The 18,290-nt window shown below is 41.4% G+C and overlaps 1 protein-coding gene across 1 annotated transcript in view; it reads right to left on the reverse strand.

Annotated features, from left to right (window-relative positions):
• The window catches only part of ctnna1 (catenin (cadherin-associated protein), alpha 1), a 122,881-nt gene that overhangs the window by 84,700 nt on the left and 19,891 nt on the right, over positions 1-18,290 (reverse strand). The window contains exon 7 of the mRNA XM_080746408.1: positions 13,802-14,005. Coding sequence (XP_080602534.1) covers positions 13,802-14,005 — 204 coding nt within the window. The remainder of the gene's footprint in view (positions 1-13,801; positions 14,006-18,290) is intronic.

The raw sequence follows: 18,290 nt of genomic DNA on the forward strand, positions 1-18,290 counted from the left end.
TTAACCAGTTTGCAACTTGGCATCACTAATTTGAGCATGTCATTACAAATATCATCATGGCGTTATCAAGAATTTTAAAAGATACCAAAGATAGCCAATCCTCAAACTCAAACAACACCTTGCACTGTTTTTGCCATTTCACAATGGGGGCAGAGCCACAGTGAGGTACTTTACAGGGGGAGGGGGGAGGCTTGAGGCCTTGTCTGTTTGGAGGTAGTCCAACATTTAATCATGTTTGCACAAAATTATAACTTGATTTCTGCCTGTATGTTCTCAATGTGGTATCAGTCCAACTTCTCATAAATAATCTATTAACCTGAACATAGCCAACACCCACATGCAACACTATTTAAGTGCACTGCTTCCCTGAAATACCTGACATCCCTATTTTCGGCATGACATTATATTGTAAAAAGCTGTGAGCTTGTAGATCTGCCATTTTCGCTATTTGGCACAGGAGAAGTAAATAGCTTAAATGGTTAACACTTAAGTGATCTGGAAAAACAAGTGTCTGCGTGCATAGCCCGTGTGTGGGGGGTCCCTGATTTTGTCCGATGTAAGTAGAGGGGCTCCAATAAAAAAAATTGGGAACCACTGGGCTAGACATCAAGAGGAAGAGGTCACAGACGATGTCTGTGGAAATGTGATCTGACAGCCCGTTAGTGACAGACAAGTGTTTTATGGAGGTTGTAAATACATGGAAAGCCTCTGGGACATTAAATCTTGTCCTTGATACATTGTGTGTGGAGTAATTTGCTTTAATTATGGATTTAGATGAGATTACAACTAGATAAATTGAAGTGCTCACTCTGAATTTGCATTAGGCATCTCCCCTTTGAACTCCCTTCCACTTCACACAACCACAGGCAGGAAGGAACCAATGGCTAAAATCTATTTTGAGCCATTTTCACAGTTCCCTACCCAGCCCCGAGACCAGGGCTAGGCTATAATCTCTCCCTCTGGACATTGAGAGCTCAGTAGCAAGTATTATATTTTTTCAGAGTAGGTGAAGAGCAAGTCAATCAGAACGCGCTGTCAAGTGCCAAATCAGTGTCCACTTCAAATAAGAAGCGGTCCCAACCACGTTACCTTGAAGCTAATCATCTTTCATTGGCTGCCAACACGTTAGCCGAGAGACAAAAGCCATATGGGAGTTTTCAGGTGCGCAAGGTAGATTATCCGCTGAAGTTAAACACATTGAGGCAGGCAACCGTATGAGCAGAGAGGGACAAGGATGAAACAGAACCGTCTGTCAGTTAGTGTAGATGCCCGAGGCAGAATACAGAGTCAGAAGAGGGAAGAGAGTAAATCCTGATTTATACTTAGTTAAGTGCGGGTGTCGTGTACTGAAAACCAATCGACAAGCTCACAACACATTGCAACGTGACACATTGTGAGCTTGTAGATCTGCTCTCTTTAGAAGGCATGCTGTGGAGAGAGCAGGACACAGAGAGCAGGACACAAGAGGGACAGAAGAGATGGAAAGACAAGGAGAAAGATGTAAAGCGAGACTCAAACGTAGATCCATGGGGGGAGAGAGGCAGGAGCATGTGAGAAAAGGGCAAAGAGAGAGCAGCAGAAGCTTGCCATTGAGAAAAGGTATTAAAGAAAAGAATGAGCTAGGAAAACTACTGTCCAGTGCAGGGTTGGGCAGCATTTGGTTTCCAGAGGGCCATATAGACTTCGATAAAGTGAGCAAAGGGCCACACAGACAATTAAATTAAACTTGAAACACGGTGCTGAATTGGGTTAAAACTGCATGAATTTGGTAGACCGACAATGGGGTAGTTTATTATTTTACAGCTGTACTGCATCACTCACATTATCAAACACATTATGTTTTAAATATATACATATACATCAAAACCATTAACAAATGCTGGCTTTTAGAATGTAGATCTTTCTGGGGGTTATTTTGTTTTTATTTGAGAACTTTGTGGGCCAGATTGAGAGCAGTATGCAGAGCTGTGCAATGCCACAACATTGTTCTACGACTTAGTTTTATATATTTTTTGTCAAACACCAAAAAATATTTCAATCGCTTCGGTATGAAACTGTTGGATGGTTTGCTTGAGTTTTTAATTGCGTCAAATCTTGTGACTTGGACAAATAATTGCATTGTGGTGGTTCATGTACTTCAGAGAAAATCTCTAGTTTTTGAATCAGTTCAGACTTAAGCCATCATGCAGACAATAACATTACCATTCCTGACAAGTACCATCCCATTATAGAACTTATTAATAATAATGTTTCTACTAGAACGTTTGTCTTTGTGTGAAGGCCTCATGTAGACAATAGCATTACCATTCCTGACAAGACAGCAACATCCCATTGTGGAAGTTATTATTAATGATGTGTCTACTACACTACAAACTTGTCTGTGTGCATTGGTCTTACAAGCCCCAGTGATATTGTGGCAAAAATGTTTACTCCCCCCACCCCTTCTGTGTGTCCCCCTAAATTGTTTTCTGAATGAGGTGGCAGTGTTCAGCAACGCCCGTTCGCTGCTGAAAGCTAATGTATGACTTCAAGTTTAAGTCTTTTAAATGTCAGTGGCTTAATATGTCAAAGCATCTCAGCATCAGCCGTTCTTGTGTAACAAAACACCTACAGATGTTGGTAACTTCTATACATTATTAATAAAATGTGTCAGAAGAGGTTTGACTCAACATGTGCCATGTGAAACTGTCACGACAATATGGAATAATTAAGGTCACGCCATGTGTCAGTGCTGGGGCAAACACTGACTGCACCCCCCATGACTGGCTGACTAGGCCACCTTGTCTCACGAGATTACTGTCACAATACAGTACCAAGGCACCTTTTCCAATGTCTCAGAGAGGAGAGGGGAGATATAACTGTAACCAATTATTTGGCGTGTCCGCAACAATGTGACACATTTGCTAGAAATCTGAACCGTCGCACCCTTCGGGACCAACCTACCTAACATGCCAGTCACCCACTCACAATTCCATGCTGCCTTGCATTATGCTAAGCAGTCAAATCAATCAATGAGCCATGTGTGCCTACTGTGTCATGGAAATCACACCACATTGTAATAAAAGCCTTGAATTAAAATGACTTTGGTTTCCTACGGAGGCAATTCAGCAGAGACCAGCGTGCAACTCTTGCCAGGATTCTAAACTAGCATAGATATTCATGAACACGTCGATAAAGAATTCTTGTCATACCTGTAGGAAGAATCTGCAAGGACAATGTTTGTTCTTTTATTGGATTGCATAACAAGATGTCCACTTCTGCTATAACAGAAGGCTGTAGATTAATAAACACAAGCCATGGCATTCATTGCATAGAATTACTATATGACTGCAGAACAGTTGCTGCCCTCAGACAAGTACATGTAGCGGGGCAGGTAAATGCATTTTTGCACTAAAATACTTCACAAGTGGAAAGAAACCTAAAACTTTTCACAAGTACTCCTTAGGGGTTGTTCCTATGATAAAACACGTTAGACACTGAAAAATCAAAATGGCTGCCATGTTTCCAAGATGGCTGCCTCTGAACAGTACGCCAGCCAGTTAATGTCCGATTTTCATAATATTAGAGTTGTTTTGTAGGTTTTAAAACATCGTGAGTTCATTTATTACTCTTTTAAAGCAGCCAGAATAACTTTTCTGACTTTTGGTTGGGTCTTTCCTCACCTGGGACCCCCCAAACAGACCCCTGAGCTTATCTGAGTAGTCGCTTTGCTCCTGCTCCAGAGCAATGTTAAATTAGATCATAACTGAAGCATTAAAGTTGTTGTAACTGGGCTCTGAAAGCAAAAATGAGTAGTAGCAAATACCCAGGGGTCTTCCACAGGGGTCCCGGACCCCTAGGGGGTCCTCAGAGTTACTACAGGAGGCCTGCCGAATCTTGATGGGGAAGTTCCTTTTTTTTATATGTATATATATTTTTACATTTGAAACTGTTTTTATTAGTATTCTCAGTATGATTTATAACATGTGTGTGTTAGACAGACAGGTTCACAGGTATTGCAAGAATTAAGGTATTGCAACTTCTCACTTTGGGCGCACAGTCTAACATGTCCATTTATTGCATTGCACTAACACTGACAACACAACACACACACCTCTTTGTTATCGTCACCCCAAAACCCGCACCCTATCCTCTTAAAGAGCTCACGGTCAATTGTACCCAAAGAAATTCACTACTATACATGTCCTCCCTAATAATGTTGACAGTTTCCACTATATCATTTGCAGGGAGGAGAGTGCAAGGCAGGTTATTGTTTGAGCAGCTGCACCGTCCCTTGTAACCTGCTTTGCAAACACATTTGATGAGCTTTGCCTTTGCAGCAGGGATGGCAAGAAACCTGACTGGATCATACCCTCCACTCTCTGAATTCCATCTATTTTTTCAATTGATGGAAGCTCAGGGCAATTTGTCAGGTATGACGAAGTAGGCATCATAATACGATACCTTCATCAAGGGACATGATTTTGAGGAAGTGCAAACACATGAAGAGGCTGATACCCCGATTCCTTATCAAGTCCTTGCCTCCGGTACAAAAAAAGGAAATTGATATATTCGAGTGAGTTCAAGTTGATGTTACAAATGTCAAGGGTTCCTTTGCGTTTTTCAGGTGTTGACTGGGGAAGAACATTTGTTGGAATCACCAAAAAGACATGGGTCAATGCCTACTTGATGATGATGATGATGATGATGATGATGATGACCAAGCCACTAACCGCTTCAAGGACCTTGGCAAGGTCATTGGCCATTCCTCCTGAGCTTATAAATTGTGAGCTTCCATCAACATTGCAGTCCGAACATTTTGCATGCCATGTTTACAGTTCAAAAGGTCCAACAACCCTGGGATTACTCAGATGGGAACTATTTCTGTCAAATAACTTGGAGGGTGAGATGCTACCTCCAACTCGTGCTGCACTGCTACCACATTACCTCCGTGCCAACTCCGTCACAATGCAGGATAAATCATACCTGACAAATTTCCCTGTGCTTCCACCAATCGAAGAAAATAGATGGAATTCAGAGAGTGGAGGGTATATTCCAGGTTTCAGTTTTCTTGCTCTCCCTGCTCCAAAGGCAGTACTTGAGCCCATCAAATGTGTCTGCAAAGCAGGTTGTAAGGGACGGTGCAGCTGCTCAAATAACCTGCCTTTCACTCTATGCTATGGTGGAGACTGTGTCAACACTATTAGGTTGGACATTGAAGATGATGATGATGATGAAGACGAATATATCCTGCATGTCTGAAATTACTGTAGTGTAGTGAATCTCTTTGGGCGTAATTAACCATGGGCTCTATAAGAGGATAAGGTGAGGGTTTTGGGGTGACAATAACAAAGAGGTGTGTGTGTGTGTGTGTGTGTGTGTGTGTGTGTGTGTGTGTGTGTGTGTGTGTGTGTGTGTGTGTGTGTGTACGTACAAACATTCCCGTGTCATTCCATCCATGTTTCATCTCTGTGATAACTTGGAAATGTTTGCATCTTTGACAGCTAATACACCAGATGTTGTTGTGGTTGATGAAGAGTCCAGGGAAGTGTCTGTATTGGAGATGGCCTGCACCTTTGACCCTAGCCTAGAGGAAGCTTTCATGACCAAGGTCATTAAATACCAACCTCTCCTAAATACGATCTCAGAGCTGGGGTACAGGTGCAGACTATTTGTTTTCATATTTGGCAGCCTAGGACATACCCACAGGCTGGTTGTTAGAGGGTTTCAACAACTTGGAGTGCCTAAAAAAGAGGCAAAAAGGCTGGCAAAGTATTGTTCCGTCTCCGCTATAATCGGCAGCCGCCACATATGGCGGAGACGCTGTTACTTATACCCGTAGAGTACCAAGTGCCTTGCTATTGTATCATGAAGACATAATGCCATGATTTTGTAAATGTTACTCTACTGCACCTATACTATTTGTGTCCTTGTATGCATCTCCTTTGTGTGGACATAAATAAATGGTTAAAATGTGTGTGTGTGTGTGTGTGTGTGTGTGTGTGTGTGTGTGTGTGTGTGTGTGTGTGTGTGTGTGTGTGTGTGTGTGTGTGTGTGTATGTATGTGTTGTCAGTGTGAGTGCAGTGCAATAAATGGAAATGTTGTTCTGCACCCAAAGTGAAAAGTTGCAATACCTTCATTATTGCAATTCCTGCAGTAACAGCTGTCAACCATAACTGTTTTAACACAAAAAACATTATAAATAATACTGAGAATACTAATAAACCATCAAAGTACAATACATAAAACCAGGATACATAAAAACATTCAAAGTTTCAAATGTAAAAAAAAAAAGAAAAAAAAAAGATCTCATCGAGATTTGGCAGGCCCCCTGTAATAGCTCTGAGGACCCCCCCAGGGGTCCCGGACCCCCCGTGGAAGACCTCTGTTATTTGCTACTAGTCATTTTTTATTTCAGAGCATATTTCAGATCTAATTTAACATTGTTCTGGTGCAGGAGCAGAGCGATTACTGAAATAGGCTCAGGGGTCTGTCTGGGGGGTCCCAGGTGAGGAAAGACCCCAACCAAAAGTCAGAAAGGTTATTCTGGCTGCTTTAAAAGTGTAATAAATGAACTCAGGATGTTTTAAAACCTACAAAACAACTCTAATATTATGAAAATTCGATATTAACTGGCTGGCGTACTGTAAAACATATCCGAAAAGGCGGCCATCTTTAAAACTGGCGGACATTTTGAAAATTAAGTGTCTAATGTGATTTTTCTAAAGAATGACCCAAGAGGTACACTCTGTAAAATTGTGGTGCTTCTTTCCAGAACTGAAGTATTGTTCTCCTTAACAGCCCCGCTAATGACACTCCTGGAGATAAGTCATCCCCAAATACTTGTTTCACCAACTCCTCCATTACTTTTCAGTTTTCACCAGTTCCTACATTCCTTGACGTGTAACTACACCAGCTTCTACATTCCTTGGCACCTAAACTACAACCCCTCCATTCCTTAACAACTAAACACCAGCTTCTCCATTCCTTAACCCCTAACTACAATTGTTTTGCCATTCCTTAACCACTAAACTTCACCAGCTTCTGCTTTCCTTAACCTTTAAACTATGCCAGCTCCATAATGAGAGCTGCTGTAGAGTGTTAATGAACTTGCTGCTTCAATGGTAGTGTGTGCTGCAAGGTGAAGCATCACAGAAGGAGTACTGAGTGTTCAAGTATCCCCCAGCCTTATGTGCTTTTGGTCATGGCACTTGTGTCGCCTTGCAAACAAGCAGGACGACTAGGAGTGCAACATGTCGCCTCTACTCAACAAGCTACTGAATATGCTGCTCTTACAATTTGTTAAATTATGGAAAATTCGAGGTCCTCACATCAAAACAAGTTACGCAACCATCACCTGTTGCACAATAGCACAAGCCTAATTCATATCCACAAAACTGTACTGAGCTGTAGACAAGAGATGACACAGTAAACCTAGAATTAAGGTACCAAGGACTCTTCATTCATGTCACAACTAAGCACCATCAAGCAAACGTGCTTGAGACTCCTTGAACTTCAAAACCGTGCCGTTACCGTTATGTTTTGATTTAATTTGTATTGGGCATTTAAAGGCAACAACTCAAAAGTGGATCATGAAAAAAACATACCATCATGACCCCCCAAAAAAAAAAGTATTTTCAACTGACATTTAAAACTGAAGCGAACGGTAAGAAAGAACAGAGAGAATGCATCTTTTATTCAACTTCTGAATTAATTCAGTACCTAAAGAAAATGAGATGTAAAATGAAAATAAGGTTGAGATCAGAGCGTGATGTATTTGAGAATAAGATAATAAGACACAGATGTCAGGGACGATAGAGCGGGAATAAACTCATTCTAAATTCTATGCAACCATTCAGGATTATTGAGAGGCAAGGACAGTCAAATACAGACCTCGGGTGCAGTAGCACATTAACATTCAGATCGCATTAGTTAAGCAAAAAAAAAATAGATTTTAGTTTTTAAAGCTCGAGCGAATTTCTCCACAAATAATCTCAAATCTAAAGACTAGGTCATCCTGGTTAGAAAGTAAATTTCTTTAGGCCCCATAATGTTGGGGCAATTGGAAAGGTAGAGTAAGAGGCAGGCAAAAAAGAAAACTGGTAAGAAGGGTTTTGAATATAGTTAGTAGCGTGAAGACTGAGGAAGCAGCAGAAGGGAAGAAAACAGGTTAGCAGTCCAACAGAATCAGTTGTGAGAAAAAAACCTTATGATAGAATTTCAACAGCATCTTGCAAAGGCTACACCACCCGTTAATTTAAAACCCTTTTCAATCACCACAGGCCACCACATATGAGTTTTAACTCAAGAACAAGCATGTCTTTTGTATACCTGTCTAAAAGCCAATTGGCTGTATTTTTTGTCGGGCGTGAATGACATTCAATCAACACCTTATCTATAATTGGCAGTTGTTCCTCAAAATGACAGCGCTGGCATCCTCATCAAGTTGAGGTGAGGAGGGGTTTAGTCTGTCAGGCACTGCCAAGGTACCTGTCACACGTCAACTATTGGTTAAATACACCGGGTCAAGACCCAAGCTGTCTCGCTATGCTGCGCTGCACCTCTGGGAGACTCTACTATGACATTCAATGGCAGACAACTTCATACCACGTCTCTCTAATCAGTTTCCTTCATCTGACCGACGGAGTGGCCAAACCCCTGTCGTGCTCAAACACCATCTTCACGGTGACTCTGTTCCTTTGTAATTCTACGTTCTGCGACACAGAGCAAGATCAATGTGCGGATGGAAAATAAACTGCCAGCGTTCTGGAAGCGTGAGCTATGACTTGCAATGCCTGTATTGACAGGCCATGTGACCTCATATCATGAGGTCTTGTCACTGGCAAATATGAATGAATAAAGAATAAGCTCTCTGCATGAAGGTTATTTCTAGGTGAGGCACTGTCAAATGACATGTCTCATGATAGTCCCATCATGAGGGATGAACTTCAGAATGGGGTTATTGCACTGTTATAAGCAGAGAACGCATCTAATCCTCCTTCGATACCCTCAATAGGTGATTGTCTTTTTCCAAAGCTTGTCCCACGGCACAATTCCCAAGTCCCATTAAAAACCCAAGTGCCATTCAAGACAACCATTCAAAATGTAATATGTCTAGAATAGGCACCATTTAAAGGAGCCACATCTATTTGAATGTCTACTTGAATGAATAAGGTTTCCATATTCCTCCTCATGCTCACTGTGCATTACTTGAATGGCAGCTCCTTGACAAAGGGTGACAACGATAGCTCTGGCTGCAATGACAAGGCTTGGGGGGTTGATGCACTCTAGCTCAAAAAGGCAACCATGGAAACCAACTTCCTTTACTGGTGATTTACTTTCACTCCTACTGCATTTGAACAAAACAAAGAGCATTCATGCCGTCTCTTTGCGATTTTACATGACATAACTCAGAAGTGGGTTGCACATGAACAACAAATCTAAAAAAGGAAAATGTAAAAAATGCCTAAACGTATCTTTAAATGTACGTCAATGTGGTGGGATATCCTTAATGGTAATCACTCAGAAATTGTGTATTGGTATTAAAAGAAACCTACCTCAGCCCTGTAACATGTCACCGTCACGTACATTAAGTGGTGCCACATAAATGAATTGTTGCAGACCCTTCATCTAATGTCGCGTACTGCGACTGGTTGGGAAGATTAAGAGTTTCAAGTACAAAGAGTTGCTGGCAACGCTGTCGGCGAGTTGCATACAGTATGAATGCTCAGAACATTGTGAGACATGTAGTGGGAAGTGTCATTTGACACTTGTTGCTCAAAGCATACATTTACCTTAAGGGCATAGTGATATTAAAGTTGCATAACACACTCAGTTGTCAAAAATATAAAAAATTGCTTAACCAAATTAAATCCCAGCATCTGAATTCTGGTGATAACTCTAGCAGAAGGTAGCGTAATATCTCACAGATACACACACAACACCCCCCCCCCCCCCCCCCCCCCCCAAAGTGAGATCATCGTGGACATGCTTTGCTCTGGCCCCGACTACCTCCTCTGCCTACTTAACGGCAGAACAACAACGTCCCCCAATTCATGTCAGTACCTTCTATACAGACCAACAAGGCTGAATAATGGTGCAACATTCCAGCATTGAAAAAGCTGTGTAAACGCGGTTTGTGTTTTGGACACAGCACAGTCAAAATATGGATCATGCAAGATGGTTTAAGTGCTAGATGGTGAGAAATAAGGCATTACACCAGAGTAATATAATGTCTCTGGCTGGCTCACTCTCTCATTGTCTGGCATCCAACATCAAAAAGCAATTTCACAGTTAAATTACAGGGAGGAGAGTCAGAGGCTGGTTAAAACACAGATGTCACAGGCCAAAAGGAAAGGGCCAACATGAATGAGGACCAGAGAATGGAGGGACACATGTGAGAGACGTGTGTGAGACAATCCTAACAGTAGATGGACAGAAAGACAAACACGGGAAGACAGCGAGATAGCACATGTCTGAGAAGAAATGTGACATTGCCAAGGTACATTGCTCCTCCCTGAACACCAACCCTTCCTTCAGACAACAAGCTGTGCTTTACTGGCAGGAATCCCTTGGGGAGGCTGTGGCAGCCAGGCACATTCTAACTTCTCATTATGGAAATACCCAGAATGGAACAGGATACATTGCCTTTCACGCCCCCTGACAGCTTAAATGATTCCACTGGCTTATTTACAAGGATTAAGAAAGATTTTTACAGTGATTACATGTGCACTTGAGCTGTTGGAAAACAAATCAATTCAGATCAGGTACACAATGAAACAAACCCAGGCACCGTAGTGAACTTTCATGTGAAAGCTGAGTGGCTTAGGAGTTAAGGCCTGTACATCACTGTCCATATGGCCATGCACTTAATTAAGCACAGTGACAAAAAAAGAAGGGTGCATAGAACAGATAATTCACCAAGACCTTCCAGCTGTTAAGGACCTAAACTAGCAGCAATTCTGAAACCGTGACAGTAGAAATCTTGGAAATTGCACACAGGAGACCAGACCCAGTTCAAATACTTTAGAAACCGTTGATCCGTACAAGCTTAGGTGGCGCTTGGACACATGCCAGTTTAAATCGATTACGCAAAGCACATTTCCTTAGCGCAGCATGCTCCCTTTCCATGAAACAACCAAGTAAATACAATGGAGATTGATCACAGAGTAAACACCAACTTTGTAAATGTGTCATTTTCTGAGAATAATGGTGCCCATTTAATGATAAATAGATTTTGGTGTGAGCAATTAGTGTGAGACTAGGAAATCCCTGTTACTTAATGGCTTGATAAATGCATTACAAATGCATGCAGGGAAAAGACACTAAACTTGTTGGGTACTGACTGTGGCTGTTTATGCAGGGGTGACTGTTTTTAAATAGGGGGAGAATGATAAATATACAATGCAGAGGGAGAAACGCTTCATTCTCCACAGAATGGTCTCGCAGCAGGTGGCTACACTGTGTTGATACCCCAAGGTGGTGAGGGGGTGGAGATGCGTGCGTGTGCGTGTGTGTGTGTGTGTGTGTGTGTGTGTGTGTGTGTGTGTGTGCGCGCGCGCGCGCGCGTGCGTATAATGTTCAGTTAGCTTGTGGTTCGGTTCAAACATAGGTTTTTGGGTCACGGTTTCGGTACAGTAAAAACATGATTTTGTGTTGGTAATAAAATAAATAGATTCCGACACGTTCCAGTATTTTCTGCCTTTCGTTAGGGGGAAAATTACCGTATATCGCTTAATTGTCTCATTATTATGCTCAAGGCAAAATAATGCACCTTATGTCACTATTCCTCACACATAGCGGGGAAAGGGGGAGTTACTGTCGCAAGGAACATCAAAGTTTAGTTTACGGCAATTAAACAGACTTTTAATCTCTGCATAAGGATTTAAGGATGTTATGCTTTTAAATCTTGCAAGAAGAGTTCCAAAATACAGTCATGGAATTAACTTTTAATGATCTCCTGCTACGAGTGGAGAGAACAACATCACGTCAGCTAATCATTTATTAATCCGATGGTGTTGTCCGCCACATATAGATCATCTACGGGCTCGCAACATGTCATGATGCTTGTGGATCGGCTGTTTTTAGCAAGCAACACCTGGAGTCACTCACGGAGATCCATGTGAGTGAATCCAGGTTGCTCATATTATCTTCAGGAATCAGACATAATGCATAATGATAAATGTCTGTTTCATAAAGGTATATTGAACAGTGCAGGGCAAAACGTATGGTTCAGGTCAAAGATAGTGGTATGTATGCTGGGAGGGGTTTTGGAGTGTGGTAAAGACAACGACTGTCTTTCCCACTTTTATATATCCTGGTATGAGTGAATAGTAACAAATAGGACAAATGCAGAGGAAAAACCTATTGATAAAATGATGACTACAGTTTGAAAAAACACTTATTTCCAGAATTAATTTAAGTTACAAGAGATCAATTAATCCAAGCAAACCTAAAGTAATCATGCCCACAATCCAAAAGAGTGAATATCATCGATTGTTTACCAAAGCTAGACACCAGGGAAACTAGCCCCCAGTGTCATTTGGTTCCTAATCTAGTTACCCACGGCTTAAAGGAGGAGTTCACCCAAAACATTATTTTCTATCAATTACACACCCCATGAAGCCTTGAATTCATAGGGATGTATACGTTTGTCACAATCATCATAATTTGATGAACCTCCTACTGACCAATGACCCGGTCATCAAATTGTTGGTTTAGAAATACGACAAACTAAAAATCTCCATGATTTTGAGGTTTCATGGGATGAGTAATTGATAGAAAAGGGGGGGGGGGGGGATGGGGTGAACTACTCCTTTAAGTGGTTAAAAGCAGCAGATTTGAGAACATAATCAGAAAATGAATCCTACAGCCTAATAGGAGTTCTCAAACCTATTTTAGACCGTGATGCTAGCAGAGGCCAGTCACAGATCAAAGCATAGGAAATGGAAATCAAATGTCTCATCATTGCCAGTAAATGAAAAGGAAAAAAAGACAAAAAGACAAACAAGTTTTCAGTAAGGACAGCCAAGTTTCTCCACTAACTGTGGAAGACAGTTGCGATTGTTAACTCCAACCTAATAATTTGTCCGAAGGCATGGTACTGAAATCTGCAAAAAATCTCTTTTCAGCCATATGGTGTCGAGAGTGATGAAGAACAAGACGACATATGGAATAAGGAGTTGAGGTGTTAAGAGATTAAGTACTGCCATTATTCAACCAGTGAGGTAAAATGAGGGTGGGGGAAGGTGTTGAAACGAGAAAGAAAAATGAAGCACCTGCAAGCAAAGAATAAATGAGCAGAGTAAAGTTGTCAACCCACTACGACTGGCCAATATATCAATATTATATTGATATCATGATATGAGACTTGACTAGATATCGTCTGGTATTTTGGATATCATAATATCGTACATGGCATAAACCTATTTTCTGTTTTAAAGGCTGCATTACAGAGCAATCATGTGAGATGTCATTTTATGAACCTACTTCATCCTTCTTCTAGCTGTTGCAGTTAACTAAAAACTTGTGGACAACATGGTCTATTTTTTTCTTCATGTGCCAATGGTTAAACGGTACAAGTAATATATCAAAATGGTGTGGCCAGGTGATGCCAGCAGTGAAACCTAATTGGAAGGTTTCAACCTGAGGAAGTTAGTGCAACATTAGTTTACTGCCAGCCAGGGTGTAGTTCCTCTTTAACAGAGCCAAAGGGACACTCACTGGGATCCAGTGTTGAGGGAAGGAAAGTAATAAAGTAGTAGAAGTAGGGAGTAGGTACTAAGTTTACCAAGGTGCGGCACAAGAGGTGGAGGTACTTACATTGCCCATGTACTCGGAGAGAAGGTCCTGGAGAGCCTGACGGACAGAGTTGCACTCTGCAACAATGCGCTCCCTGCGATCATCGCGAGTACAAGAGGAATCAGCCATTAGGGCAGCACCGCTGATAATGCTCTCCAGACGTTCCTCCAGGGAGGGGCGGAAACGCTCCTCGCTGAATGCCAGGGGGTCCACGATGATTTGTTTCTGTAAAAGGAGAAAAGTTACAGTGTGTTAAAAAAAGGGGGGAAAAAAAGACGCCACCATCATAGTATGTCTATCACTCCTTCTCAAGCCCAGAGAGACAGCTGGCAAGAGAGCGAGCTGATTTGACAGATTTTGACAGACTGGCTGGTAAATCTAGAGGGAAGAGCTTGAAGGTTAAACTGTCTTTATTTTCCAAGTCCTTGGGCCAAGAGACAATATGCTCCCGTCTACAGTTTCAGGAGATGGCCGAGGGTGACCAAAATCTGTGAAACGGTGAAATGGATTTGATGAAACAGGAGTCTGAGAAACCACTCGCTTCATTTCCTGGCTCAAATGGACAGCAGGAGATGGATTTGGTTGTGGGATAAATGGCTCATTACACACACACACACACACACAGTCTTTGCCCTTATACTATTAAAGAATTTGTTGGCGGTTGGTAACTGGGGGAACCAGTCATTTATATCACAGCAGAGAAGAAGCCAAGTGCAGACATGCTTGAAAGGCATTGGCCAAGTACAAACACAACCGCTTTGATGCATTTTCAGGTCATCAAGGGAGTATTTTTAAAAGACTTGACTGCCAAAAGGCAAGTGACATTATTTCATACTAATTGAAAACGTTAAGATTACATTTCATCACTTTACAAACACAGAATGCCGACAAATACCAAATGTGTATGTACTGTACATCTAAGACATTATAATAAGAGGCCAGACGTCATAAAGGCACTAAAAGGGGTTAAACCCAACATGGATGTGAGCTAATGAGGATGCTGGTCTTGGCCAAGCAAGCAATGCTGTCAAGTCTATCATACTAATAAAAATCACACCCGTGTGAACTGAGCGGTGGTGGGGGGGGGGGGGGGGGGGGGTGCCTGTGTGTGTGTGTGTGTGTGTGTGTGTGTGTGTGTGTGTGTGTGTGTGTGTGTGTGTGTGTGTGTGTGTGTGTGTGTATTGCAGTTGATGCTCAGGGCAGGCTAGACTCAACAGCACCTCTCTGGTCACCCAGGGTACTCAGGCTACACCAGAGGCTACATACAGACAGACAGACAGACACACACGGCCACGCTATGGAGAAAGTGTGACCACCGCTCAAAAAGTATATTCTCATTACTCCTCTAGACAACATAATCTTCCTAAGATTAGGGGACACTGGTAGGCTAATACAGCAACAATATCCTTTGCTGAAACTTTTTTAAAGTACAAGCACATTTTGGTTACTCTACCATAGCCTAATATACTGCAATAAAGTGTTAATAAATGAATGAGGAATGAGTCAAAACAGCATGCAGTGGGCTCCTGGTCTTGACAGCAGATAATGGGAGCCATTTCTGCTAACAGATGAGCCTATGAATAGATAATGCTCTTTTGTGGATGAATTAGATTTTATAGCCCTTGTTTCATTACGCCCTTTCAGAGGAGTCACAGTGGTGCTGTACTTGCATCGCAACCCATTCTGCTCCCTTATATCTGCAGGATGGGAGAGAGAACACTTGTTTACGTCTGATTTCACGGGGGCAAGCTCGCCGAGAGGGGGAAGTAGTTGACATGCTGGAGAAGCATTGCAGAGGGTAAGGTACCACAATGTTGCTTGCGGCAGCAAGAGAAGAAAGCAATCTTACCCTGACAGAAAAGAAAAAACACATGCGCAACCATCGGTGCCTTACAGTAAAATATTCAACAATTCAGTTGTTAGAATTCCGCTTTATTAGGTGGCCCATCCTCTATCAAAACCATCACCAGCCGCCTCCATTCCATCTCGCCTGACCTGTTCTGCTTGCGTGTCACATCGCCATGGCAACAGGCACCCGAGGGAGGGAGAGAGAGATAGACAGAACGTGTATGTGTGCGTGTGTGTGACTCATTCATTAATTTTGCCTTGCGCTTGAAATTGAGCATCAGAAATGAGCTGGTCTGGAAAAAGTCTGTCTTAAAAAAAAGTTTCTGCATGGTCACCAGGAAATCAATGGTGCATCAGATCCGAGAGGCAGTAGTTCTGCTGTCTTGCTTCGTGTACATTTATGCTTCATCCTCATATTTCATTTGCTGAAGCTTCACAGAGGCATGCCATCTGCCTGCTGGGAGGGAGACACCTCTGGAGGTTTTACAACCCTGAGCATTTTAACTGCTTAAACCCTATATACTTAGTTCACTGGGGTCCCCTGGGCTCTATACTAGGTCCACATTTTTTCCCTCAACACCAAATCTCATTGCCGAAAATATCACATTTAGTCTTGACATGTTGTTAGCTTGTAGAGCTGCTATTTTCGCTGAATGTTCTCCCCTAGAATAGCGACGAGAGGGTTCATGTGGTTAAAATCAACTCAAGTTCCAGTGCCTTGGCAGTCAATGCACAGACTACTGAATCATTTAAGCTCTATTTTATACTTTGTTTTTAATATTTTGAAGAATCTTAATTTGAGGACAGCAGAACATTTTGAGAAATGTTCCACCAATGTCATGACAATGACATGATCAAACTAGTAACATTGATGTGGTTAATTAAGTAAGCAACAGTAAAAAGCATAAAAGTATGTTGCTTTAAGGAATACCCCTTGACAAATACCTTTTCTGCTTACAACGATTAGCTCAACTCATGTTTATTCGTCTTTAGACTAAGAGCTACTGCATTATGGTCAAGTTGGACCTGAGCATTTTTCCAATGAATAACTGTCCCAGCACAAACAGATAATTACTTTTTAAACTATGTATTTTAAAATAGATCTTGAAAATATCATGACACAAAAACGTCCTTTCCTATAGCCAGGAAATCCAGGTCAATGTTCCATTGGGTTTCTTTTTGTATGTAGTGTGTGTAATGTGCACTTAACCCCCTGTCAATAATAAATGACAATATTGAGCTAATGAACAGGCTTCACATTCTCGATTTAATCAAACATTGAAGCTGCAGCATTTTACCCAGAGTGTTTCAACCAGATACATTGGTAAAGTCACAACCTTGTTCATTATAGTCATTCAATGGGCTCCCAAGGGTTGCGTGAAACTGAGTGATGGATAACAATTGATACAAGAGAGGAAACTCCACTGATTGCTGCATTAAGAGATGGAGGAGGCAGTGAATACTGTTTGTCTCAGATTCAGTGCAACTGTGCACAACCGCAGTTAGACATGTAATTAGCATCCAAAGCACTCATTATTTTTCAATAACGTACTAACATTGAACACATCAAACCAAACAGGTGTGCCATAACTAATCTACATACATTGCCTATTTTTATTCCTTCTTCATTTTTCACAACTATACTTAATCATATTAAGGACTTATTTTGCGTCCTTATTTGTAAGTTTCAAAATGTTCCAATTAATTTTGCTTCCAAGAATATAGAAAAGGCTGATCTATCGGCCAACAAAGCATTGCAATGCTATATTCTCGCTTTTTTTGTAGGACAACATTTTACCTGTTGCCCATCCAATTCGTTCCTTGTGGCACATAAAGGCCTTATGGATGAACAGATTTCAAGAAGTAGTTATTATTTCTTATTATTTTTGCTCATAAAATGCTGATGAACCAAAACCAAAGAATTTTACTGATTTACTTTGTACTCGTATATATAAAATGTAACAATGTAATGTAAGTAGTACATAGTAAAGTACACAGGGTACAAATCGACCTTTAAACAGCCCATTCTCCTCCCCCTCTCAAAGTTTAACGAACTTGGTGGAATTTGTCTGTACAGCCATTACACAGCACCATTGAGTATCTCTTTAGAATTAAAGGCACTTACTAACACACCGGGGGTGTTTTTGTGCGTATGCAATAAATTCACCCCAAAAAACTAAATTCGTCTATTGTTTGTGTCACAAGTACAAACAGAAAACGAATATTACACGCCAATAAAGTGATGCATTTTCTTTTCTGAATGAGGTACATTACACATCACAAGCATGACGCATAAACAGATCAGAAAATGCATCAATATTTCAAATCATTTGGTGATGCTTCCTTTCAAAATCGCCCTCGTTTAAAAAAAATACAATAAGCATCTTCATTGTCGCGTCATAATTGCGTTCCGTGTGGATGTACTCATGACACAAACACGGTCCCAAACTTAAAAACCGCCTAGGAGGTACATTATCTACAATAAACTGAAGCAAAGAGTATATCAGGATGGGCATATCACTATGTAATTTATTTTCCTTAATTACGAGGACCATTAGCTGTGATGCAAGAGTCCTATACATCCTATCGAGCCACAGAGATGTTGCCATGACCAAGGAAAACTAATGGGTGTGTGGGAAATTAGTGGTGTTAAAGATTAAGT

Source organism: Nannobrachium achirus, assembly GCF_963921795.1.
Source record: "Nannobrachium achirus genome assembly, chromosome: 17".
Classification (NCBI taxonomy): Eukaryota; Metazoa; Chordata; class Actinopteri; order Myctophiformes; family Myctophidae; genus Nannobrachium; species Nannobrachium achirus.